Raw genomic sequence first — 27,922 nt, 5'->3', positions numbered from 1 at the left:
CTTACAAGAGAAATCGTTGTCCATTGATTATATTTTACATAGAAAGAGAGCAACACAAGGGACTTGAAATGTAATCACCCAACTGTGTTGCATGATTTGCATCACACATACTTGCCACTGCGACCTACATTTACTAACTTAAGCACAAATACTCACTTAATCATAGAGATTAGAAGTTAGGCGCGGTGTTAGGAGGACTTCTAATGGAGTTGCTTTAGGAATCGTTAGTCCTAAACTCTCGGTCATCCCTGATTGAGTCTCTAGATCGAACGATTGAAGAAGACGAGCAAGCATCAAGTGCATTACATGTAGGGCAAATGAGGTCCCAGGGCACGCCCTTCTACCTGTACCAAAAGGGATGAATTCGTAATGCTGGCCCCGCGCTTCAACCTCCTTGTGGCTAGTGAGAAATCTCTCAGGTTGGAACTCGTGAGGATCGGACCACACGCGTGGGTCCCGCTGCAACTTCCAAATGTTCACCAACACACGGGTCCCAGCTGGGATATGGAGCCCACCAACATCACAGTCTTCCATAGCTAGATGTGGTAGTGCAAGGGGAGCAGCGGGGTAAAGGCGCATTGTTTCCTTGACAATGGCTTGGAGGTACACTAGGTTCTTGATATCTGATTCTTCCACTTGTCTGTCCTTGCCCACATGGATGTCCAACTCATCTTGGGCCTTCTTTAATATGTGGGGATTCTTTAGTAGTAAAGAGAGGACCCCCGTCAAGGTGACTGATGTCGTATGTGTGCCGGCAAGGATTAGTGCCTATAAAATGGAATAACACAACATTTAGTGGGTCAAAAGTACTTAAGTAGTTCCACTTAATGGAATGACACAGCAAGCTAAACAAGATAGCAACACCCATACAAAGATCAAACAAGATAACTCAAGTAGTTCCACTTAATAGCTACATCCTTGAGTGAGATGACAATCTTCTAAATTCAATCCTTAGCCTCTCTCTCAAGAAAAAAGATGGTACAAGCTTTCCTTATATGCCCAAAAAACACAAACCCACTTCTCTTCTTGAGTAGAAAACTCAGAATAAAAAATTCGTGCCCCAAAAATTTATCTCACCCATATAAGAGTGATTATACATCTTAGGAATCCTTTCATATATAGAGAAAGAGAAGAAGAAGAGATGGAGAGAGATGGAGAAATTTTAAAAAACTAAAGGTATATTAGAGACATAGGAAGAGTCTTTTTAAACTTGGAAAAAAGGGAAAATTAACAAGAGGAAACTGTTTGTGCGCTAAAGCGCATATACTTATATGCGCTCGAGAGCACAAACAGTTTCCCCAATTAACAAATAACCATTGTTTAAGGGTCGAATCTTCAAATAAATTCCACCACAACTAAAGGTCGCCATGGGCCGCTGCAAGAGATAAAAACCGACCAAGGTCTCTTCGCCTGGATAATTATGGCATCAAAGGAAAGTTTGGTTGATAGATGACCTTTTGTGGGCCGGACTTTCCTCTGATGCCATATTATCCTGGCCGGGGTCTAGGTTGACGCTAAAGATTTCTAGGTATTGTTTTAAAATTTTACACCTAGAATGGAGGGTAACTTAATTATTCTATTGTTTTGAAAATTTAACCCTTTTGGGCACGTTTGGCTGCGAGGAATTTGTTTTCATGATAAATCGGGCATCTTCAAGTGTGAAGTCCCTGAAAATCATGAAACCAAATCTCAGAAACAACCGTCTCCGTGATGAGAAGTTGCTAACAATCCAGAAAATGTTGATCCGGTTTTGGGCAGAGTTTTTTGTTTCCGGGATCTTGTTTCCTGATTTTCAGGGTCTTCACGCTTGAAGATGTCCGATTTATCATGAAAACAAATTCCTGGCAGCCAAACGTGCCGTTTGTCTTGACATCTTGTACATGTCTCATAATACAACCGATGCTAAAGGTCATTTTTTGCAAGTACCTCTCCTATGTTTTTTATTTTAAAATAAGAGCAACCTTTTCAATAATCATCTCTTTTTTAAAAAAATAAGGAAAGAAATCATTGTGCAGTTATTTACTACCACGGCAATCGTTCCCATGATTATTGTTGGCCGTCACAACTCAGGCCTATTGCCCTCCAAGTCTAAAAGATCTTGGAGTAATTACTTGTTTCCCAAGAAGGTTCTTTAATTCATGTTAGAATTTTTAAACAAAATAATAAAAAAGATTTGAAAAGTCAAAGATATTTTTTCTTTTTGTTTAAAAAATTTTGGAGGGAAGATTCAAATTATGTTTCCCTCTCTTGTTTTAAAGCAAAAGACTTTTGCATATGTGGGGACTTGAACCCAAGACCTTGGTGAGTGTGCTTGTGGTGTGTTTTCAAAACCAAAACCGTTTTTGTCTTTTAATGGTGATTAAAAGAGAAACATTTTTTGTCTTTTAATGGTGATTAAGAGAGAAACGTTTTTTGTCTTTTAATGGTGATTAAAAGAGAAACGTTTTGGTCTTTTAATGGTGATTAATTATCCTCTAACAGTCATATTCTCATCTATAAAAAGAAGAGAACAGCACCATTGGAGATATATAGTTTTTTTTTACAGAAAAAACATCAAAGTTTCTGCTTGTCTTCTTCCTTTCCTCCGTTCTGATCTGAGCACAGTTCTATGGTGATTCTGGGTGGACCAGTCAGCGAGTGCACGTGGACTGGAGCCAACTTTGGCTGTTTTATCTTGGAGCATCGGTTCGCGGATCCCGGTTTGCACCGGTAGGGGGCGGATACGATTCTTAAGGAGAGTGACCAGTGGCACGACTCAGCCTTCTTCTTCTCGATTTGTTTTACAGAAACGTTTTCTACAAAAGCTAAGTACTGATTTATTTACATTTCTAATTTCTGGATTCAATCAAGCCATATATCAGACCCTACTGGACAACATCTAATTTGTCCAACAATCTTAAGAATCGTATTTTTCAAATCTGATTATATGGCTTCTGATAATCCGAACCCAACTTCTGTTGATACCATCTCTGTTGAGAATTCCAATCCAACGGTTGTTCGCACCTCTGTTGTGAACAGAATTCTCAACACCATTCCAGATTTTTCCAAGATAGAACGCCTTACTGGATTGAACTATAAAAGATGGAAACAACAGATCTTGTTTGCTCTACAACAAATTGGTGCCGCTTTTGTTCTTACACAATCAAAACCATCTGAAGATTCTGCTGATTTTGAAAACTGGAATAATGCTGATTATATTTGCAAGAACCATCTCTTGAATGGTTTGCCAAATGACCTTTATAACGTATACTATTAATTTGAACATGCTGCTGATCTTTGGAATGCATTAGTAACTAAATATGATTTAGAGGATGCTGGAAATAGGAAATATGTGATAGGGAATTTTTTAAACTTTGCTATGGAAGATGGGAAACCTATATCTGCTCAAATAGATGAGTATCAGTTCCTAATTGGAGAATTGGCTAAGGAAGGTATGAAGTTACCTGACACATTCGTGGCTGGTTCTCTTATTGAGAAACTGCCTTTGTCTTGGAAAGATTTTAAAATCGGAATGAAGCACAAGACAAAAGAATGGACCTTAGACCAAGTAGTTGTTCGGATTAAAATCGAAGAGAAAAACAGACTAAAAGATAAGCAACAAAATGCCAAAGAGTATACCTCTAAGGCAAACATTGTTGAGACTAAGAATGATGGGTCTAAGAATCTGAAACCGAAGAAGGAAAAGAACTTTAAGAAATTTGGACCCAACAAGAAAGGAGTCTGTTTTGAATGTGGAAAACCCGGACACTACAAGAAGGATTGCCGACACCGAAAGACTGGTTCGTCCAGTGCCAAGGTTAATTTAACCGAGGCAGATGTGATTGCAGCGGTTGTGACTGAGGTAAATCTGGTGGAAAATTCAAAGGAGTGGGTTCTGGATACTGGTGCTACCAAGCACATTTGTGGAAACCGAAACTCCTTCTACAACTACAACTTAGTTAAGGAAGGGGATCAAGTTTTCATGGGGAACTCACAGACCTCAAAAGTCGTTGGTAAGGGCAAGGTCTTGTTGAAGTTAACTTCAGGGAAAGTACTTGCACTTCAAGAGGTGCTGCATGTGCCGGATATACGGCGTAACTTGGTGTCTGGTGCGATCTTGAACAAGAATGGACTAAAGCTCACTTTTGAAGCAGACAAGGCAATCATTAGCAAAAATAATGTATTTGTAGGGAAGAGCTACAATGCAAATGGTTTATTTGTTCTTAATGTACTTGAAATCCTGAATGAAAAAGTATCATCTTTTTCTGCTTACATTGTTGAGTCCTTTGATATTTGGCATGGTAGATTAGGACATAGAAGTGCATCTTACATTAAAAGACTTTGTAATTTAGGTTTAATAAATGAAAAAATTGAACCTAGTAAAGAAAAATGTGAAATATGTGTTGAAGCAAAATTCACAAAGAAACCTCACTTTAGTGTTGAAAGAAAATATGACTTATTAGAGTTAATTCATAGTGATCTAGCTGATTTTAGAAATCTTGAATCTAGAGGAGGTAAAAGGTACTATGTGACCTTTATAGATGATTACTCTAGATACACTAAAGTATATCTTCTTAGAACTAAAGATGAGGCTGAACAAGCCTTTATCAAATATAAAAATGAAGTGGAAAATCAGTTAGATAGAAGAATTAAAAGACTTAGAACAGATAGAGGTACAGAATACTCTATAACTAAGTTCTGTGATGATAATGGTATTATCCATGAAACCACAGCCCCGTACCAACCTGAATCAAATGGTATAGCAGAACGAATGAACAGAACATTAAAGGACATGTTTAATGCTATGTTGATAAGTTCTGGTTTACCCTTGAACTTGTGGGGGGAAGCACTTCTTTCAGCTTGTTATATATATAACAGGATACCTCCAAAGAAAAAGGGTCAAATACCATATGATCTGTGGCATAACAAAATGCCTAGTTTATCTCATTTGAGAGTTTGGGGTTGTTTGGCTAAGGTTGGAATACAAGAACCTAAGAAAAGAAAACTAGGACCTAAAACATGTGATTGTATATTCATAGGATATGCTCAAAATAGTACAGCCTACAGATTTCTAGTTTTGAAATTAGTTGAAAATATCCTTGAATATAACACTATAATTGAATCTAGGGATGTTGAGTTCTTTGAACATCACTTCCCTATGAAGAAAGAAATTCCTAAAGAACCTAGTAATGATTCAAGAAATCAACCTGAAACTGAAAAGGAATTGGATTCTGAGTTTCAAGAACTCAGAAGAAGTAAAAAACAAAGAAAAGAAACAAATCTAGGAGATGGGATGTTCACCTATCTAATAGATAAAGATCCTGTAACTTACTCTGAAGCTGTAACATCTCCAGACGCTGTATTTTGGAAAGAAGCTATTAAAAGTGAATTAGATTCCATAATAGAAAATCACACTTGGGAACTAGTGGACCTTCCACCTGGAACAAAACCACTAGATAGCAAGTGGATATTTAAAAAGAAGCTAAGACCTGATGGGACAATTGACAAGTTTAAAGCAAGACTAGTAGCTAAAGGCTTTAGACAGAAAAATGAGATAGATTATTTTGATACCTATTCTCCTGTTGCTAGGTTGTCCACCATTAGGATATTATTAGCTATAACTTCTATTCATAAATTGGTAATACATCAAATGGATGTAAAAACAGCTTTCTTAAATGGAGATTTAGAAGAAGAAATTTACATTAAACAACCTGAAGGATTCATTGTGTCTGGTCATGAAAACAAAGTTTGTAAACTAATTAAGTCACTGTATGGTTTGAAACAAGCACCTAAACAGTGGAATGACAAATTTGATAGTGTCTTAATTACAAATGGGTATAAGATAAATGAATCCGACAAATGTGTTTATAGTAAGTTTAATGGGGATAAAGGTGTAATACTTTGTGTATATGTAGATGATATACTAATTATTGGTACTAATTTGGACATAGTAAAATCTACTAAGAGATTTTTAATGTCAAATTTTGAAACCAAAGATATGGGTGAAGCTGATGTAATCTTAGGGATGAAGATCATCAGAAAAGAAAATGAAATAATATTGTCTCAGTCTCATTATGTAGAGAGCATTCTAAGGAAATTTGGACAATATGATAGTTCACCTGCAAAGACACCTTTAGATTGTCAGGTACACCTAAAGAAAAACAAAGGTGAGTTGGTATCCCAAAAGGAATACTCAAGGATTATAGGTTCAGTGTTATATTTGATGAACTGTACTAGACCTGACATTGCTCTAGCAGTTGGAAAACTTAGTCAACACACTCATAGACCAGGACATGAACACTGGCAGGCTTTGACTAGGTTGTTAAGGTACCTAAAGGGTACAATAAACTTTGGACTGCATTTTAAGGGGTATCCTGCTGTCTTAGAAGGCTATAGTGATGCGAATTGGATCTCTGATTCAAGAGATTTAGTGTCTACCAGTGGATATGTATTCACCCTTGGTGGTGGTGCGATTTCTTGGAAATCGGTTAAACAAACTTATAGTACAAGTTCCACTATGGAAGCGGAATTTATAGCTTTAGCCCTAGCAGAAGCTGAAGCCGAATGGCTCAGGAATTTTATGGCAAATGTGCCTTTATGGCCAAGGCCGGTTCCCTCAGTGTCTTTACACTGTGATAGTCAAGCTGCTTTAGCCAAGGCCAAAAGTAAGACCTATAATGGCAAAAGAAGGCATATACGCCTGATGCATAATTTGGTAAAGCAATACTTGAGTGAGGGAACAATAGCACTCGACTTTGTAAGGTCGGAGAGGAATCTGGCAGATCCTCTGACAAAGCCACAAATAAACAAGGTGGTTTATGAGACATCGCAAGGAATGGGGTTAAAGCTCGTGGCATGAACCATTAGTGATGGACACCCAACCAATGTGAAAGGAGATCCCTGGAATTTGGTTCAATGGGTACTAACAAGTCACCGGATGATTTGTTAACACTATCACCCCTTACTCCTAGATGCAAAATGATGAAAGATAGTGTTCACTGCAAATGAGAGAGGATGAGTTATAGACTCTTAATCAGATCATAACCTGTATTGGGTGGTATGTTACTTGCAGTGCATACTTGATGACTGACCTAAGTGAATGTGGAGGTAAGGCCGCTTCCTATGAGAATTTAACGAGTAATTCTCTAGAACATTCATGAGAACCAAGAGGGGAACAAGGCCAAAATGTTCCAAAACTGTGAATGAATCACCAAGGAATCGAATGTAGAGTGTGGATAACAGGTTAGTCAGTTACACCCACGAGGAAAGGTTGAAGGAGTCTAACTCTACCCGTACTCGGTAACTTAATCTGTTTATCCTAAATATCGGTTGAAGTCCAAAAGACACCGGTATGAATCCACTCTATTTTCTAATGTGCTCAGATACTTCCGTTTTCAATTTTCAACTGTATTTTGAATCTTGTGGGGGAGTGTTAGAATTTTTAAACAAAATAATAAAAAAGATTTGAAAAGTCAAAGATATTTTTTCTTTTTGTTTAAAAATTTTTGGAGGGAAGATTCAAATTATGTTTCCCTCTCTTATTTTTGAAGAGAAACGTTTTTTGTCTTTTAATGGTGATTAAAAGAGAAACGTTTTGGTCTTTTAATGGTGATTAATTATCCTCCAACAGTCATATTCTCATCTATAAAAAGAAGAGAACAGCACCATTGGAGATATATAGTTTTTTTTTACAGAAAAAACATCAAAGTTTCTGCTTGTCTTCTTCCTTTCCTCCGTTCTGATTTGAGCATAGTTCTACGGTGATTCTGGGTGGACCAGTCAGCGAGTGCACGTGGACTGGAGCCAACTTTGGCTGTTTTATCTTGGAGCATCGGTTCGCGGATCCCGGTTTGCACCGGTAGGGGGCGGATACGATTCTTAAGGAGAGTGACCAGTGGCACGACTCAGCCTTCTTCTTCTCGATCTGTTTTACATAAACGTTTTCTACAAAAGCTAAGTACTGATTTATTTACATTTCTAATTTCTGGATTCAATCAAGCCATATATCAGACCCTACTGGACAACATCTAATTTGTCCAACAATTCATATTAATATCCCTTTAAGTAAGGAATTTGCTACGGACCACCCAAGAGGCATTTTGCAGACCCGCTGCTGCATGAGAGAGCAGCCACATAGCTTCAGATTTTGTCTTATTCATTTAATTCATCTGGGTGGCTGCTCTCTCATGCAACAGCCGGCCCGCAAAATGCCTTCTGTGATGGTCGCTAGCAAATCTTAACTATAATTATACCATTTCCCTCTAAATAGTATAAATATAAGGGAAAGGTGTGCGTACTCGGTCGAGTAGATAAGCTTATCTACTCGGTCGGGTTAAAAACAGTGGGGGCCCACATTATTGGGGTGATCCAAACCATTCATTTGAAAGGCCCTTATCTAGATAGGGTGTCCACAAAAAATCAGCCCCATAGTATCATCCTAACCCATCCAACAGTGGAGGGAAAAATAGGGAAAAATGGACAAACACAGCTTGTCCACAAATATGCCCATTTTTCCCTCCACTGTTAGATGGGTTAGGATTATCCTATGGGGCTGAGTTTTTGTGGACACCCTATCTAGGTAAGGGCCTTTCAAATGAATGGTTTGGATCACCCCAAAAATGTGGCCCCCCACTTTTTTAACCCGACCGAGTAGATAAGCTTATCTACTCGACCGAGTACGCACACCTTTCCCTTATATTAGGAGATACCAAGTAAAGAGAACACTTCTGTCTGAGGGGTATGTTACGAAATTCAATTTGAAATTTTCAGATGATAAACTGGGGCCACTGATCTGATGGACCATCATCGGGCAAGATTGAGTTGTTTGAAAATTAATGGCTAAAAGACATCTTAGGCTCGGATTTTTTTTCTATATGGGAAAGGTGTGCGTACTCGGTCGAGTAGATAAGCTTATCTACTCGGTCAGTGGCCCCAGTTTATCATCTGAAAATTTCAAATTGAATTTCGTAACATACCCCTCAAACAGAAGTGTTCTCTTTACTTGGTATCTCCTAATATAATTGTACTTTGAAACCCTCTCTAAAGTCCTAGAAATGATGATTTAGTGCACGTACCAGGGAAGTTGCCTTGATGATTGTATCAGTGTCATAACCAGGAAGTTGGACATTTTCCAGGACTGAAAGCATCACATCAATGAAATCATGCTCGCTGTTATCCTCTGATTCTGATTTTCTGCTCCGACGATGCTCCTCTATCCAACCCACAACTATAGAATCTAAGCTTTCCGCGATCCTCTTCATGGCTTTCTTGCACCCCTGAATATCAATCCACTTCATTAAAGGAATGAAATCCGACAAAACAAAAACCCCACGAAGATCAGACAAGCTATGCATTGCATGTTGAAACTGCCTCGCCTCGCCCTCATCAGACCCAACACTCTTCCCAAAATACCTGTTTAAGTGATTAAATAACATCAACTCTTCCTTTTGAGCCATATATGATTAAATAACATGAAATTTAACAGCTTAAACTTTTCAACTAATTGCTTGTTTTCACATGATATCAGAGCCTTTGCCCCACGGCAGGTCCTGGGTTCAAAACACAACAATTCCATATAAAAAATCCACATACGTGGTCAACCCAAAAAAGAGGGCCACACGCAAGAGGGTGTATTGAAGTATAAATCACAAATAACACCAACTCTAACATCATAATCTTTTGTACTAATTGGTTGTTTCACAATACCTCTTCCTCGCGATCATCATAAGAAGCGCATTGAAAGTGAAGTCCTCAAACTTTTGCTTCATCTCAACCTTAACAGGTAGCCCAGGGTTTTGATCCCTTAACCCATACAAATCTTTTATGCAGAGGTCTACCTCCATGGTCCGAACAGGCATGAGAGCCTCGACCTTTCTATTTGACAAGAACTCGAGCATGGCGATCTTTCGTAACTCTCGCCAATATGGTCCGTAAGGTGCGTACCCGATCATGGCGAAGTCATAACCCATGTATTTTCCAACGGCACTTCGAGGGCGAGAGGCGAGGACCTTGTCGTTGGTAGTAAAGCACTCCTTTGCAAGTTCCCAAGTGTTTACGACTACTGCACGTTCCATACCGAGTCGGATAGTGAAGGCGGGACCGGAATTATCGGCCATCTCTGCAAGTATTAGGAAGGAAGGCTTTGTACCACGTAGGAGATGAAGGTGACCGATAATCGGCAGGCCTCCGGCGGGTTCCGGTGCCTGCTTGAATTTATTTTTTTTACCCGTGGTCTTGGCTATCCATATATTGTAGAAGAAGAGCAAGGCAAGAAGGCCTGCAATAGCCTCTAATTGGAGGTTAAAATCCATGGCTGATTTGGGGAATGGAGAAATTTGAATGAAAGACTTGTATTTGAATCCCGGGTTTGGGATGCCCAAGAAGGAAGTAACAAGGTTAAAGGCAAACTTCTCACCTCAGTCTTTAGAGATCATACAGTGGGATGCTAAAATTGGCCTATGTGTGAACGATTGAGACCTCATATGAATGTCTGGACTACACGATCATATTTTTTCAACAAGAATAATTAGCCCACAAAGTTCCAAATCAATCGTTTCAAGACTCCCATCATAAGTAGCTGGCGACCCAAATTTCATCGCGATATGACCATGATAGAGACTCCAATGAGACCTTCGAGTCTGATTTAATCCCTGAGGCTGATGCAAAGAACCAACCTGAGTTGAAGATTCAAACCAAGGAAAACAGAGTGAGGCAAAAACACATGTGGATGACAGATTATGTTCAAGATTAGTCAATTAATAAGCAAATCATTAGCTAATAATTGTTAGTTTGCTGCCATAGTGGCTTTGAATGTAGAAAGGAGTATTATACTCAGTTGTAAGACTCGTATAAGTAGAAAGGTAGTAGAATACGTATATGGTTATAGGGTCTAACTAGGGGTGTTCGTTCGGTTATAACCGAACCGAATAGACCGAAATTTGATAACCAAAATAATTTCGGTTATCAAATTTGGATAACCAAAACCGAACCAATTAAAAATTCAGTTATTCGGTGGTTATAACCGAATAGTGGGAGAAAAAGAGGAAAAAAAGCAATATTTCGGTTTGGATCGGAGGGCCCAAACCGAAATGATTTTTTAAGCACAACCTAATTAAGTTGTGACCAATCAAATGGATGGTTTTGATCATCCTACGGAGTGCCCATATAACAATTTTTTTTGAAAAAATAATGGTTTTATCCATAAAGATAACCGATTTTTTTTTAAAGATAACAGAACCCGAACCCGAACCCGAATAACCGAATTTCCAAAAAAGAGTCCGAAACCGAACCAAAAGGAAAAAAACTGAACCGAACCGACCATACCAATTCGGTTCGGTTATAAACACTCCTGTAATTGATAAATGCTAAGACATGTTTGATGTTGGTTATGTGCAATCGTTTCTTTTAATAGCTTTTCACCTGTAATTGCTCGCCACTATCCCACGTTCATCGAGAGGGAATTTGCAAGAACCATCCACTTTAACTTCAAACTGTCACACATTCCTGGTTTAAGGATGATTACCTTGCTACTGTTTACGCCCAAATTTCATATTCAAAATTGGGTGTAAACAGTAGCAGGGTATAAATGTCATAGACATTATATTATGGGATTTGTTAGGGGCTTTCGCAGAAAGGCATTTTGCGGCTGACTGTTGCATGAGAGACCAGCTACACATGCTCACTTCTCAGCAGATTAATTTGTCTTATTCATTTAACTCATCCGAGGTAGCTGCTCTCTCTTGCAACAGCCAGCTGCAAAAAAGCCTTTCTGCGAAAGTCATAGCAAATCCCTTATATTATTAGATTGATACAGAGTACTTAAGCCAATTCTCCAATCTTGAGCCACATAATTTCAAGATATTGAAAGAAAGGCCTGCGGATTTCAATTCCCTATCAAAATATTCAGCTTTAGTCAATTGTAATAGGTCATCTCAATACACAGTTTTTTGTCAAATTGCAATACGTAAGGCCTTATCCGCTCAACTCTATCTCAACTATTTTAATATGTCTACATCCTCCATTGAACCTGGCCGAGATGCCCAAGGCATTGTGCATTCTTTCGGGTCATTTGACTTTGGAGTATTTGGCTCCCTGTCTCATTTGATCTCTTTTAAATGGAATTTGAAAATATGAAAAAGGAAGTGAATCTCAAAGGAGAAATCGAGTCAAAAAAATTAGTTCCAATGTTCAATCACATGCGTTTTAAAGGCTTTTGCGTGATAGTAATTACAGATTTGTTATTGTTTATGGATGAATTTTCATAGAGTATATTGATACTAAAGCCCACAGATAAAATTCTAGATATTCATATGATGAGAGATTTCATGGTGTAACTTATTCGTAAGTATAGAATGAATTATGGGGACGTGCAACCAATGGGAGCGCTCTTTCATCTGCTTTTTGCAAGTGCGCCCCTTAATTTATCATTTCTCTTAGAAAAAATACAAAAAATATTGTGATTGTTGAGAGCTTTTCTTATTTGAAAATGGAGACATATCAACTGTTGGGTTATGAAATGAATGGCATGTTTAATACTTCGCTTATATTGGTTAGGGAAACATACAGATGCATGCCCTCAACTTTCTGACATTTTCAACGATAGCACTCACTTTTCAAAGTCATCAACAACACCCCCTGACTTTTCACCGTCCATGAAGTAGACCCCCTGACCTTTCACCCTTAAGTACAAAATTCATCAAAGACACCCTCAGACAATTTCTTCGTTCCCGTCTCAGTGGAGTCTCTATCATGATCATATCGTGATGAAATTTGGGTCGCAACTAGTGGAGTCTCTATCATGATCATATCGTGATGAAATTTGGGTCGCAACTAGTTATGATGGGACTCTTGAAACTATTGATTTGGAACTTTGTGGGCTTATTATTCTTTAGGGATAATTACATTTACACCCCCTTTAGTTTCTGACACATCCACTTCAACCCCTATAGTTTAAAAATTGACAAAGACACCCCCTTTAGTTTCGTTTTGTTTAAGGTTTGCCCCCTCAGCTGAAGGTTTGTCCATAGATTGAAGGGTTAGGATGATCCTATGGAGCTGATTTTTTGGGCACGCCCTATCTATGTCAGGACCCATTAAATGAACGCTTTGGATCATCCAAATAATGTGGGCCCATACCCGAATCCAAACACTACCAAACGCTTTGGATTCGGGTATGGGGCCACATTATTTGGATGATCCAAAGCGTTCATTTGATGGGTCCTGACATAGATAGGGTGTGCCCAAAAAATCAGCTTCATCGGATCATCCTAACCCTTCAATCTATGGACGAACCTTCAGCTGAGGGGGCAAGCCTTAAACAAAACGAAACTAGAGGGGATGTCTTTGTCACTTTTTAAACTATAAGGGTTGAAGTGGATGTGTCAGAAACTATAGGGGTTGAAGTGGATGTGTCATAAACTCTAAAAATATGTTTTAATTTCAAACCTTTATTGACCTAAAGCTTTGAAAATTCAATCATACATAGTCTACAGGGTATGTGATGCAAACACCACTTCATCAAAGTACGGTCATGCCAATTTCTAACCTATAGAATTTAATGCGGGTGCTTAAGAGGGAAGAAGAAACAAAATAGAAATCAAGAACACAACAAGAGAAGAAGAAGAAAATGGGAGCAATGCTCAACCCAATTGATATCAAATCAATTACATAAGTTTTCAAAATCCAAAATCCCTCTAAAGATGGTTTCTAACTCTTTAAATAAAAGAAAAGCAAAGCAAATTCGTTCAAGCTCCTCCACTAGTTAGCTTAGGGACTAACATAACATTAATTACATTGGAACTCACTAACTTTGACTGTTTTGGGAACCCACAGACACAGTCCACTAAAACTGCCATAACTTTCTACCCTCTTATCCAATTTTCAAGCACAAATACTTGTTGGAAAGATCTCAAAGAGACCTACAACTTTGTCGTTTACTACTTTCCATAATTCTGCAATTTAGAGGTCCAAAAAAGAGGTTAAAAAATAGGCCAGCAACATTACTGCAGGAATACACCTTGGAACTCCACCAAAACCACCTAGGCATGACATGGCTGCCATGTTGGCATTGCATCATTATCTCCGGATGAGAAAGAACTCGCCCACGAGTTCTCATCAAGCTCTCTATGATAAGTTGTCAAGTTTTTAACATTGAAGTTGGGTGAGTATTGATATTTGGAGGGAGCTCAACCTTGAATGCATTATCCCCAATTTTCTTAAGCATTTGAAAAGGGGCATCCACATGATTTTGAAATTTGCTAAACTTCCTTCGTTCAAGAAAACTCACCCTCGAACCTTGAAGTATCGATGAATGATCATCAATTGAAACTTCCCAAGATCAAACTCCGCTTCATAATCTCCATGAAGAAGTGATAATTTGTCTAGATTTTGAACATGTTTGAATATATAAATATCAACTGTGAGCTTCAATGTAGGATCGAATAAAAATGGATCGATGTAATTGGATGAAAAATTGATGTAATATTTTTCTATTCACCCATCACTTCAATATCCACCGGTTCACCTAATATGCAATCGGATCCAATTTCTTTGGTGATGAATTCATTGAATTGCCGTTGAAGTTTCTCGTATTCCTCGTTAGTTTCAACAACAAGTAGAGCATCGAATTTACCATTAGCATTGGTCTCTTGATCAAATTCGTTCTTGGAAAGAAAAAAGTTAGTCTCATACCCTTTCTTGAACCATGCAATCCGATACAGCTTTGGATGTTGTTTGGTTTTGAGCTTGTGCTTGTTCATCATTTTATGAGATACGATGTTCTTACGACTCCCACCATCGATCACAATGGAGGAAACCTTGTCATGAGATTCACAGCAAGTCTTGAAAATATCGGAACGAAGCTAATCATCATTGGATTCAACATTTAGTGTGGCAAGTGCTCTTTGGATCACCAAACTTTCTCCTTTTTCGGGTTTGATTTCTTCATTTTGTATGCCATCTTCCTCATCATATATGGGTTGATTTGAATAGTCAATAAGATCCACATCATATATGGGCTGATTTGAATCATCAACAAGATCCTCATCATTTTCTTCATCACCGAAGGCAACTACTTTCCTCTTTGGACAATCTTTGAAACGATGGCCAACTTGACCACACTTGAAACAAGCATTTGAATTGTTGGGACGGTTGGGCTGATTTCTAACTTCATGTGTAGGGGCTGATTTTGTAGAATTTTTGTTAAAATATTCGGACCTTAACTTTGTACCTTCACCATGTGAAGATTCACCTTCGGAAGAAGGATAGAGACTACGAACATCCACATACTTTTTAGCACCACGACGAGAAAGCTTAGCCTCCACCTTCAAGGCTAGTTGATAAGCATCATTGACGCTCAATGATCGGTGAATTTCCACCTCATCACGAATGAAAAACTTTAAACCATCAACATACCTTGCCACAAGTTGATCTTCACCCTCTTGAATATCATTACGAGCCATGAGTTTGTAGAATTCTTCGGTGTAGTCCAACACACTCTTGGATTCTTGGCGTAGGTTGTTGAATTGAGAAAAGATAATTTGGGAAAAATCCAACGGAAGAAATTTCTCCTTAAGCCTTGACTTCATTTTGTCCCAAGAATAAATCTTATGCTTTCCTTTCCGGATTCTCATTTCTTGAACTTTATCCCACCATATTGAAGCGTAGCCACGAAGCCTTGTAGCCACAAGCTTGACACGTTGGCTTTCGGGTGTCTCCTTGTAATCAAATAACTTCTCAATGGCACTAAGCCATTCTAGAAACTCTTCGGGTTGTAGACGACCATGAAACTTCGGCAAGTCAATCTTGACAGTGTCGAAATCACCATAGAACCTAGCCTCATCACGAGTATTGGCGAAGGGATTCACATCGGATTCATCACTAGAACCTCCACGGCTTGATCCACCACACTCACTACGAGCCTCTCGGCGCTCAAGATGCATGGTAAGTTGCTTAACTTGTCTTCGAAGTGCTTGAAGTTCATCATCTCTTTCATCTCTCAAATCTTCCATCATTTGGTTACCACGCCTTCGTCTACCTCTTCGTGCCTCCATGAAAATCAAATCGAAGCTAGCCCAAGAGAGTAACGTTTGCTCTGATATCAGATAACGTGTGCTTAAGAGGGAAGACGAAGAAAAATAGAAATCAAGAACACAACAAGAGAAGAAGAAGAAAATGGGAGCAATGCTCAACCTAATTGATATCAAATCAATTACATAAGTTTTTCAAAATCTAAAATCCCTCTAAGTTTCTAACTCTTTAAATAAAAGAAAAGCAAAGCAAGTTCGTTCAAGCTCCTCCACTAGTTAGCTTAGGGACTAATATAACATTAATTGCATTGGAACTCACTAACTTTAACTATTTTGGGAACCCACAGATACAGTCCACTAAAACTACTATAACTTTCTACCATCTTGTCCAATTTTCGAGCACAAATACTTGTTGGAAATATCTCAAAGAGACCTACAACTTTGTACTATACTACTTTCCATAATTCTGTCATTTAGAGATCCAAAAAAGAGGTTCAAAAACAGGCTAGCAACATTACTGCAGGAATGCACCTTGGAACTCTACCAAAACCACCTAGGCATGACATGGATGCCATGTTGGCACTGCATCAGGATTAAAAGGTACAAAATTATAAGCCTGAAAACATGAATTGGGATAGTAAAATCCAGCTGGAATCATGCATTTATCAAGTATAATTATGCCAACATTTTATTTTATTTTTAAATGAAAAATGAACAACAAGAAAAGAAAAAAGAAATAAAAAATTATCTTTAACAATGGATGTGAAAAACCTGAAATCACTCACCAAGTAACACTATAATTTACATGGTATGACTGATCTCTATTGTGTACAAACAGAGGGTAACCTTCTCTTCTCAGTACACGCACATACATGTTATAATGACCACACACACTGATATAAGAGTTTAATCATATCTCTCAAGATTGAACGGTTTAAACTATCATGTTCAAAATCAGCTAGTAGTTACCTGACAAGAAAGAATTTGTTATGAAATACAGGACTTAAAACCAACAGGTGTATGGTGAGATTTAAAAAAAAAAAAATTATTTGTTCTATCACGTGTTCATGCGCACATACATGTTTTAATGACTACACACACTGATATAAGAGTTTAATCAAATCTCTCAAGATTGAACGGTTTAAACTATCATGTTCAAAATCAGCTAGTAGTTACCTGACAAGAAAGAATTTGTTATGAAATACAGGACTTAAAACCAACAGGTGTATGGTGAGATTTACAAAAAAAAAAATTATTTGTTCTATCATGTGTTCATGAAAGCAATATAAACTACATTCATAATATTTCAATTATGTAAAATAGCCAATACATACAATATCATTGTTTAGCATCTAAAGAAAAAAATGTCACTACCATCACATTCTAATCGTAATATTATATTCTTTTGCTGAAATAATGCAACTTATGTACCAAGAGGTTCTAAAAAAATACATTTGTCTAAGTGAATATTAGGTTTCAGTCATAAGCACAAGGCATATAGCTCCATATAAAGCATACTCTCTAATTTACTCTCCATCTAGAGATTGAAAACACATTGACACTCAAGTTATGACAACTGCTATGACCTCTAAAGAAGTTTTCCAAACAATGAAAATGATGGTGGGGTCAAACAATGATACTCTAAGCATAATAGCAGATCTCGCATGATTTCTTTACTGATTTGAAATATAAGTAGCCATTCAACAAATAAAAATCATGACCCAAAAATGATCAAGAATAATTTTATCAAAACAACAGAACTACACAATTAAAACAAATTAGCATCCTTACAAACTTGTCTTCCTCAAATCATCGGTTTCAGCACATCATAATTTCCTTTTCCAAATTTATCAAAGCAGCTAGGATCTCTACTAGTATCCAGAGTCACAGATTGCAACAAACCAATAGTTCAGAGGATAAATTGATTTACTCACACGACAAATGAAACCAATAAATTTCTGCTAAAAATGAAAATAAAAGTCCAAGAAAAATCTATAATATATGAACCATTTGAACTTACCACCATTAAAACGAGAAAGAATGCAAGTAATTGAAGCAGCAAGGTTTAAAAAGCATACCTTCTTGTTAAGAAAACTCAATAATAGATCGAAGAGAAGATCAGATCCCGGTGAAATTTTCAGCGGAGAAAATTTGTTACGAACCCGAATCGGTTCGTAACGTGATTGATCTTCTTAGAGGGAAGATCAGCCTCTTGATCTACTTCAAGGGAAGGATCAATGCTCCTTTGTGCACAAGATACACTTTGTCAAACTAATTTCCTCATTCCTTTTATTAACATTAGCATGTGCTTATATAAAGCACTTACAAATAAACATAGAAAATGATAAACATAGAAATATCTAAAAAGATCTTATGATAATAATAGAAATAGCCAAATAAAGATTATCCTAATCTAAGTAGGCATCCTAATCTAACATAACTACTAAATATATTAAGATATAATCTTATTAACTAAAATATCTAATTAACCTATTCCACTAAGTGGGACCCATCTAGGTACGTATCATTCCACCCACCTTAGAATCAACCTTGTCCTCAAGGTTGGAAATTAAGCTTGAAAAATAAGATGCGTAGGACTTTCTAAAATTCTTTTCTCTTCTTTTTTTTTTCTTTTTCATTCCCGTTCCTTTTCTTCTTCTCTTCGTGCTATTAATTACTATTTTCATCATCAATGGTTGAGGCAACTCCATTTTCAAATCGATATTATTTTGCCGTTCGTCAAGGCTCCTTCATTGTGATTTCTTTGAATGATTTGGATGTTGGCGTACCGATGGCTGTGGGTGGGAATCTTTTCGATCGCATTGGACGGGTTGAGAGGAACGATGGACTCTTCGGCGATGACTTTTTTTTTGTGGATTTTCACCTTTTCTTTTCTCCTCTTCCTCTATTTCTCCATTTCTTTTTTATTGTGCAACCCTCCTCAAACGCTACGCTGATTTTGTTCACGCCTTCCGCGAACCAACGATGTCCTTCCATCAAATCCAAAACAAGCGCTTTGATCTTCTGAAAATCTTCATGCATCAAATCCAAAATCTTCAAAGATATAGCCATGGCGTAGGATCAACCGCTTTGATACCAATTGTTACGAAACCAAATTGGTTCGTAACGTGATTGATCTTCTAAGAGGGAAGATCAGCCTCTTGATCCACTTCGAGGGAAGGATCAATCCTTCTTTGTGCACAAGACACACTTTGTCAAACTAATTTCTTCATTCCTTTCATTAACATTAGCATGTGCTTATATAAAACACTTACAAATAAACATAGAAAATGATAAACATAGAAAGATCTTATGATAATAATAGAAATAGCCAAATAAAGATTATCCTAATCTAAGTAGGTATCATAATCTAACATAACTACTAAATATATTAAGATATGATCTTATTCACTAAAATATCTAATTATCCTATTCCACTAAGTGGGACACATCTAGGTACGTATCAAAATTTTTGAGCTTTCCTCCCGCTTGAATCCTTTTGGATCTCGACAACGAGAGATGTGAAATACTTGGATCTAAGTTTTTTTTTTTTTCAATAAAATGAGGTAGATTTGGAGCTATATAGTGGTAGAATAAACGGATCTAAAGGTTTTCAGGATAACAGAGTAGTCGATCTATGGTTTCTTGCCCTAAAAATCATGAATTTGAGGTTTTTAACCAAAAAAAATAGCAAATCTGAAGTTTATAACCTAGTTCTAGAGTATAAAGATATGGATCTAAGTTTTGAAGGAAGTTAGGGTTTAGAGACGAGGAAAATGAACAAAAGAGACAGAGTGAGGGTTTGCAAAGGTATTAGAGGTGAATGAGGGTTGGCCGGAACTCCGGTGAGGCCACCGGAACAAGCGATCGGAGAAGAAAAGCTAAAATCCCTAATCTCTCTCTCTCTCTCTCTCTCTGCTGAAATGAGATCGAAAAAATGAAAAAAATCCCCCTCTCAACAGACCCTAACTCGTCCTTAAAAGGAAGAGAAATGATATGTTTTTCGTCCCTCTATTTCCCCAAGACAACCTCTCCTAGTGTATTTATGCCTAACCTTTCCACTTCTTGGGGTTGTCTTGGTAAGGAAAGAAGATGGATAAAAAGAAATGATATATTTGCTTCCCTCTTTACTTTTTGGACAATCCTTATTTCACATATTCACCCACATGTTGCTTTTAAAAGATGATATGTAATTTTCTCTTCTTCTTCGGGGCAACCCCCGCTTTGGTATAATTCACTCCCTTCTAGTTTTTCTATGATGAAAATGACATTAACACACTATTTGACGTTTACACAACTCAATTTTGTTTTTTTCCACCCCAATTAGCTTATGAATGGGTATTGGCACTTCCCAGTTTTAATAATAGTCCCCGCCATTGATTCTTTTATAGAGAACACTACACAGTTTTGATAATGGTATCAGCTCAGCTCGTCTTATTAGGCAATATTCGACGGATTTCGATGAAATTTTTCAGGAACCTACTTGGGATCCTGAACTACTTTAAGGGGACATTTGGGACTCTAGATCACTAGTTTGATATGATTTTTATTCAAATCAAGTTATTTAGGGTTCAGTCAAAATGGGGTGTCTACAGCCATGATTGGCCACCATAGAAGAATATTCCATGGAATATTTGTGGGACCAGTTGTGAGAGATGGGGAGGAGAGGGAGAGACTGTATAGTGGTGGGAATGAGGGGAGCATGAGAAGCTCATGAAAAAAACAGAAAAACAAAAAATCAATTTTAAATACGAATTTTTTTTTCATTGTTTTTTAGGAATTTTTGATGCTATCTCCAGATCCTATCACTCAATTCTCTTTGTCTTTTACAACTGAGCCAACGAGTATTCCATGGAATAATTTTTCATGGTCGCCAAACATGGCCAAAAGTTAAATTTCACTATATTTATTAGATTTCATAGCTAATCTAGACCTTAAATTAGGCCACCCAGCTAAAATATGAAGGACAACAACTGATGATACGTAGGCCTTTATGTCCAATAGAACTCTTCCGAGTTTGCTACAACAGGTGGGTTGAAATTAGTGGCTTATGTAAAATAACTCTTTTTATTTTTAAATAGTAGATAAGGATAAAATAATGGTGGATCTTATCTTTATGGATTTTTTTTCCGTTGGTAAGATGGGATTGATGGGACATAATCTAGTGAAGCCTTATCTCATTTTGTACTATTGGGCTCCAATGTTGTGTTCAACTTGCATTTAATTTGTTAAGCTAGTATAAGAGTTGGGCGTTTAATTCAATAGTAGTCAGTGCTAAGTTGTAAAAAAGACATTTTAGCCTATTTGGTTTTCCCCTCAACAAGTTCCAGTTATTTAGACTTTTTTATCTCTTGATAGAATTCCTTGAAATAGTGTCGATGTTTTATTACATAGGTATTTTATTTTAAAGTTCTCCAATTATATAGGGGGTTAAAATATACTTAGGCTCATACACATTATGTAAGGAATTTGCTTGGTAGATTACTTTGTGTCTACTTGGACTAATTCCATTGCCTTTATTCCTTAAAACTTGGTCAGCATGATTAGATTGTTTAGCATTCAAAGGTGCATTATCTGAATGGTCATTTAATATTCAAAGTGTTATTTTTTTATTCTACAAAAATTTAATGTATGTTGCCTTCCTTTCCTTGGTTCACTATAGTCTCTAGTGTCTATGACAAAACTTGATGGTCATAAAATAAGTTAGTGTCTGAACTATGTAGACGTTGGTATTAAATGGTCTGTTATATTATAAAGAGGTTCTTGAAGAAATGGATAGAAGATTTTTTTAGAATTGTTCTCAAGTTCCTTGTTATTCTTCAGGTTTTATAAGAATCAATTAGGGCTATGGGTTTAAATATTCTTAAGGAATATGTTGTGAAGTACATTGGGTATGCTTGATGGAATTATGATAAATGTGAGTTGTTACTTTCAGTGATAAAAGACAGCTGAATTTTGAAGTAGTGTTAGAATTGAGTCTTATATCAGGGCCTATGATATTTATACCACCATATATAAACAGTCAGATACTTAAACAATAAATTAAACAATGCTCCTTCAATTTGCTAGTATTGTTGATAACAAAATGATTCTCATGAGGGTTATTGCTATTAGCATGGTCATATTTTAAGGATTACATGAAGTCAATTTGTTTCTGTTGACTCTGACATTGGATTTTTTTTATGGAATGAATTTTAGTTAGCTATAAAAATGAATTAAATATATGCATTTGAAGAAGAAATTCCACATGTCAATGCTTTTTCCTGATATGATGGTTCTGAATCAATTGATATTTGTTGTGCTTATAAGCCAAGTCTTAAATATGTGATGAGGGAAGACAATTTAACGTTGATAAACTACATTGACAGTTGTAAAGATTTAATTGACACTTCAGCTTTTGAAGCATAACTACTTTTTCAGTGGATTGCTCTCTCATGATTCATTTCTCTTACTTCACCTTCTTAAAAATTATAATAGTATCTTGAAATTTTTCTAATTTTGGATCAAAGAAATTAATGCAATTAATAAACTTACTCATTATAATAATAATTATTTTTAAGTGGTGAAGGTTAATTTTTATATATTGACATATTAGTAAGAGTATTTTTCTGATGATCTATTTGTATATGATCAATCTATGAGAGAAGACCCTAAAAATAGATAAGCATAATGATATAAATGGTGATATAGATATGAAACACTAGACATTTATGAGACACTACTTTAGTGTAATATTAAACAAAATTTATCTTCTTTCCTTGTGTAATAGGCAATTGGTATTGATATCATTAAAAAGAAAAATCAATCTTTTTTTTTGAAACCGTATTCATTGCAAGGGCAATGAAGGGGTTATCCCAAGCCCATCTTTAGGGGACTTGCTCGGTCCTAGTAGCACTCCCCTCTTTATTTAATAGACTAGCCCAGTCTTTTAGACACCTTTAGACATAAGTAGCATTTCTTCATTGCAAGGGCAATGAAAGAGTCATCTAGAGCCCCTTTTAGGAGACATATTTTGTCTCAATAGATTCTTACACCTTTAGGAGACCACTTTGTTCTGATTAATGAGTAACACTAGTAGACTACCTGTGGACCCCGATCCGAGGACGGTGAGGGAACGAGTCCCTAACACCCTCAGGATCTCCACAACGTGAAGGAGAGCTCTACCAAGGAACTCTCGAAATGGATGCCACCCTCACAGCATAGCATGAGTGGCGATATAAAAAGAAAGAGATACACCCTGATCCGGAGCCAGGGCTCGAAACCAAGATATATCTAAAAATAACTCAGAGTCGCCATCCATGGACACGCCATGGAACCAAAACAAATGCTCTGTTTGCAATGGATAACCAGAGATACAAAAGGTCCGTGCCTGATGACGAATGGAGAAGGTCCGAAGAGCGCCCCCAATTCGCCCGAGTGCGAACACTTGGTCTCTTATGCCATTTATTATTAACCTTGAAGAGTTTCAAGCGAAAATCATATGAAATGGGAATACGCATCTCCGAGAAAATGTCTATCTAATCATGCATGTCTCGGAGATGAAAATAAGCACACACAAAAGAACCGAAGTAAATGTCACCTAATGATAACTAGGTTATGAGTGACATGCTAATAGGTGTCTAAGTTCTTATGGGCAAACACATGCATGCTACAGCTAAAGGTATAAAGTCTGCACAGGATAAAAAATCTAGAACTAGCAGCTAATCATGAAATGAATTAAGATACAATAAACAAAGTAAAGAATAAACAGAAATGCAGGCAGATAAAAGAAGAAACATGTGAACGAAGTAAAGAATAAGCAGCAATGCAGGCAGATAAAAGAATAAGCATGTAAGAAAGCCAAGAAATGAGCACACACTATCATGATCCTATGTAAAAATCGATATACAAACATAAATCCCAAGCGCTAACAACAACCCTAAGACTCTAATGCTTAAGCCCGAGTCCTCGGATGGTCTGATGTTCATCCAAAGAAGCCTACGTATCCCCGTCTCCACGAGAATCAAGGTAACGTAGCTCTTCGCGCCTATTCTAAGCTATGATGCCTAAGACACCTAGACCTCTATCTTAGACTCGATCTAAAAGACCGGACTAGTTATTAAAACTTCTTGAACGATTATTTAAATTCCAGTGAATTGTAGATTTTAGGACACCCTATATGCCCTAACTAAATGCAGATTAGCCCTAAGCTAATGCAGGTGGTTCCTACAACCTATGTGTAACTAGGCTGTAATTCCTAAGGAAAACAAAGGGTTGACTAACGCATCCTATTCTAGTCATCAGTCGGCGATGTGGATCGCCAACTGACCGGACGAAGGCGCTCCTATAACTCTAGGACAAACCCCTAACTCTAAAACAAGCACACAACAAACAGACAACAAATCAAAACAAAACCTCCACTCTAAAACTCTCTATCTAAGACAAAGTCCTAACTCTAGAGGAAGATTTTTTCGAAAAAATAATGCTTTGGAATATTTTCGGTATTTTTAAAAGGGTTAAATGATTTATTTACAAAGTTTGGCTGGACCTGAGATAAGTATCTCAAGCTGCACTACGTACCTCTTAGAAGAGGATCAAGCCAACGTAGTTCGAAACGAACTCTCCTAACACTTCAAATGATTTGACGGTTTTAATGTTTTTCAAATGTTTTTGATATTTTTTAAAGTTTTCAAATGTTTTTGAGTTTCAAATTTCTAATGTTTTTGAGTTTTCAAATATTCCAATACTTTTGGACCTTAAAAAGCTTTCACTCTTAAAGAGATCACGCAAGTAATACCACAAACTAGGGCAAAGCCCTAAATCTAAAGGGAAAACCCCAAAAAGCAACTAGCGTCTCAAAGAGACAAACCACAACACGAAAGTTAGTGCCCTAAGAATAGAGAAAACGAATCTAAGATCTCAAACGAGCAAAGCTCTAATAAGACTGAGTTAGTCTCTAATAAAAAAGACTCCTAACTAATAACACTAGGGGGAGTACAAAGGAGTCAGAGACTCTCTAATAACACTACCAAGTCAAAGACTCGCTCTAAAAGATGAGGCCACTCTAACATGAGGCTAGGTAAGCCTCCTAAAGGGGAAACTCTCTATATGGGACAAGGCTTGTCTCCAAATAGGGGCTCTATCAATGAGGCAAGGCATGCCTCCTATGGATATCTCTCTAATACGGCTGAAGTAAACTCCCTAAGGGGTAGGCTCAAGAAACATTCCGTCGTAGCCTAAACCCGACGGGTGCTTCCAGAATCGATGGGGATCCCGAAATGCAAAGAGAATCCCAAGGAACATGTGAAAAGATGGACCCGAAGAAGGGAAGAAATGAATCCCTAACCCTATAAGAAGCAAAAGTCCTTAAGAAAGAGGAATCTCTAAACCCCATGAAAAATCCTAGTACAAAGAGGACGACAAGGGTAAAAAGGGGCAGGATACAAAGATCAAGATTGCAAAGATGAAAGGTAACATTTAAGCTAAACCGACCCTAGATGATTGAGAGACAAAAACTAAGACATATGGTGAAGGGATCTACCATTGAAGCGATAGAAATGAGCTAGGAGCGTCCTAAACAAGAAAAGAATTTGGTGCACTCATTAGGACGAAGTAGTGCGAATACCAACATCCGACAACCAATATCCACACCACAATATTCGGCAAAGTTTACTATTAACATTGTTATACACTTATCTGTCAGAATGTTTACTGTGTGAATGAGACAACATGTGTACGAGCCATCCATTAATACTGATGAGTGCTAAACAATATAACAGTGCTCTCACAATTGAGTGGTGCAAGTATCAGCCCTCCAATACTACCTTAGGGCTGTTATGTCACCCCAACTGTACTTTCTAAAATAACACTAATTCATCTTGTCTCTTCTATCCAATACAACCATAAAAACTCATCTCAGCTTTAGAAGAACAACTTCTAGACACCCATTCTAATGGAAATGACAAGTTGAGTTCGAACAATTACAAAACATCTACATTGTTCTGCTTTGATAATGGCACTAAACTGACCTACCTTCCATTATTAAAGCTTTGATCAGGGCTATTACATTTACTCAAAAGAAATTCCCAAGACCCAACTAGAGATTTAGGGAAGAAGGGACAAGCCGATTTGCGCGAGTACTAAGATTGGTAGTGCCGGTATCAACGCCCGATGGTTGACATCTACACCACAACATCTTGGTGACAACACTTCTACTATGCATGTGAAACGACCTTGAAGGGCCTGCTACTAAAGGACTGAATAGTAGTGATATCATTTTTAGAATGTGATGGTGTTAATATCAAGACACAACGGTGTTGATGATCCGGCCATACCATGCGCAAAGGAAAACCACGACCAATCATAGCTCAAGCATACCCTGAGACTTCATTACCATCAATTTGAGTAATAAACAATAAAGAAATGATATCAACCTCATTATGTTTTAATACTTCTACCAAGGCAACTCATCTTTTGGGGGGGGGGGGAAGAACTGGCAAGATGGTATCACAGTTCTTATAAGCTCTTATAAACCGGTTAAGAAGGAAAGAGGAGAGGAGCCTTGGTCATGCAAGCACTAAGACATATGTGTTGATACGCTTTTTTCACAAAGCACAGGGGAGGGTGGCTCTCTTTAATCATCTATACATGGAATTTGGAGTTTGGATTGATCCAACCCTCTAAATTTCCAAGGGCTCAAAAATACGGTCATACAATGAAATGGAATGTAGGATCTTAAGCTAGCTAGATAGCCATGACTTTTATTCAAATAAAAGAGAAAGAGACGGGATTACCGAGAAGTAGCTGATGAAGTCCAATTTAGCAAAGACGTTTTGTTGCCGTTGTGTTAGACCACAAGCTGGAGTTGATTACCAGAAAGCTGAAGGAAAGTGGAGATTCGCTCATGGCCTTTTCCATGCGATTGAGTATGGAAAAATGATAAGGGGCTGCAATACGGGCGACGAACAGGAGGCCTTGGAGTTTAGAACCCTAACCATTGGGGACCAAATTTGTGCCGAGAAATGCAACCACTAAACCAGATCTGAGATGGGGTTCGGGTCTATTGAGGAGATGGAAAAAGGGCTAAGGTTTTAGAGAGAGTATATGGTGAAAATGGCAATGGCTTTCGCTATGGGTCTATGTACCCAATGAAATAACAAGGGAAATGAAAGATGGGGTCTGTTGAGACAGGTGGGAATGGCATGATTAAAGGAGAGAGAAGAGATGAAGGCTACTGAATTTGTGGTTGGGATCATGATCAGATTCCGATGGATTTGATGGTGGTTGAAGATGGTGATGGATGGGTTTTGGATAATGGCTAAAATTAATGGGGATTTGGCCAAAAAAAAACAGGGTCGCTGCTAGGGGTTTAGGGATTAAACCACAGGGGTTTGGTTTGGAAAAATGGGTTTGGGTTTGTGGAGGTGGTTTGAGAAGAGGGTGGTGGCTAGTGGTGGAGATGGACAGTCGGAAATGATGGGGTTGGGTTTGGGAGTGTGGCTGAGAAGGATATAGATGGAGATGGGGTTAATGACATGGGTGGAAATGGAGAAGATGAAGATGGTGGATTGGTCTCGGATCTTACGCGCGATGGCCGGCGGCAATGAAGAGTGCCGGAGATGATGACCGGCTCCTCTTTTCTATATCCCTCTCTCTCTCTCTCTCTCTCTCTCTGCAATTCTTGCCCAAATGAGGAGCTCCCTCCCTCAATGCCCTAACCGAATGGCCCTTTTATAAAAGCAAGAGGGTGTGCTGATTTTGGTACCCCAAAAGCTTTGATAACTACACCCATCCAATTAGCCTTTTTTCTCTTTTGTATATATACACATGAGCACTAGTATGGGCACACCCCTAGCCTGATGATTCACTCCCCTATCTACTTCTTTTCAATAGGGCAATGATATTAGCACAACCATAACTCGGTAGTTGCACCTCCTCCT

At 37.7% G+C, this 27,922-nt stretch overlaps 1 protein-coding gene across 2 annotated transcripts; it reads right to left on the bottom strand.

Annotated features, from left to right (window-relative positions):
• Position 1: 1 nt before the first annotated feature.
• Positions 2-27,681, bottom strand: LOC143857717 (strychnine-10-hydroxylase-like). Of its 2 annotated transcripts, XM_077368171.1 has the most exons (5): positions 26,777-27,680; positions 10,394-10,652; positions 9,685-10,255; positions 9,054-9,390; positions 2-768 (listed from the first exon to the last, which is right to left on the bottom strand). In XM_077368171.1, exons 3-5 carry the CDS (start codon positions 10,092-10,094, stop codon positions 157-159), a joined length of 1,359 nt encoding a protein of 452 aa, XP_077224286.1. In that variant the 5' UTR covers positions 10,095-10,255; positions 10,394-10,652; positions 26,777-27,680; the 3' UTR covers positions 2-156. The 2 variants fall into 2 exon arrangements, with proteins under 2 accessions (XP_077224286.1, XP_077224285.1); XM_077368170.1 differs by having other exon boundaries at positions 9,685-10,652; positions 26,777-27,681.
• Between the last annotated feature and the right edge of the window lie 241 nt (positions 27,682-27,922).

Source organism: Tasmannia lanceolata, unplaced genomic scaffold (genome assembly GCF_043159265.1).
Source record: "Tasmannia lanceolata isolate RefF3 unplaced genomic scaffold, GAP_Taslan_0.1 ptg000025l, whole genome shotgun sequence".
Lineage (NCBI taxonomy): Eukaryota > Viridiplantae > Streptophyta > Magnoliopsida > Canellales > Winteraceae > Tasmannia > Tasmannia lanceolata.
Note: the sequence above shows the minus strand (reverse complement) of the source record. Positions and strands in the feature narration are given on the sequence as shown.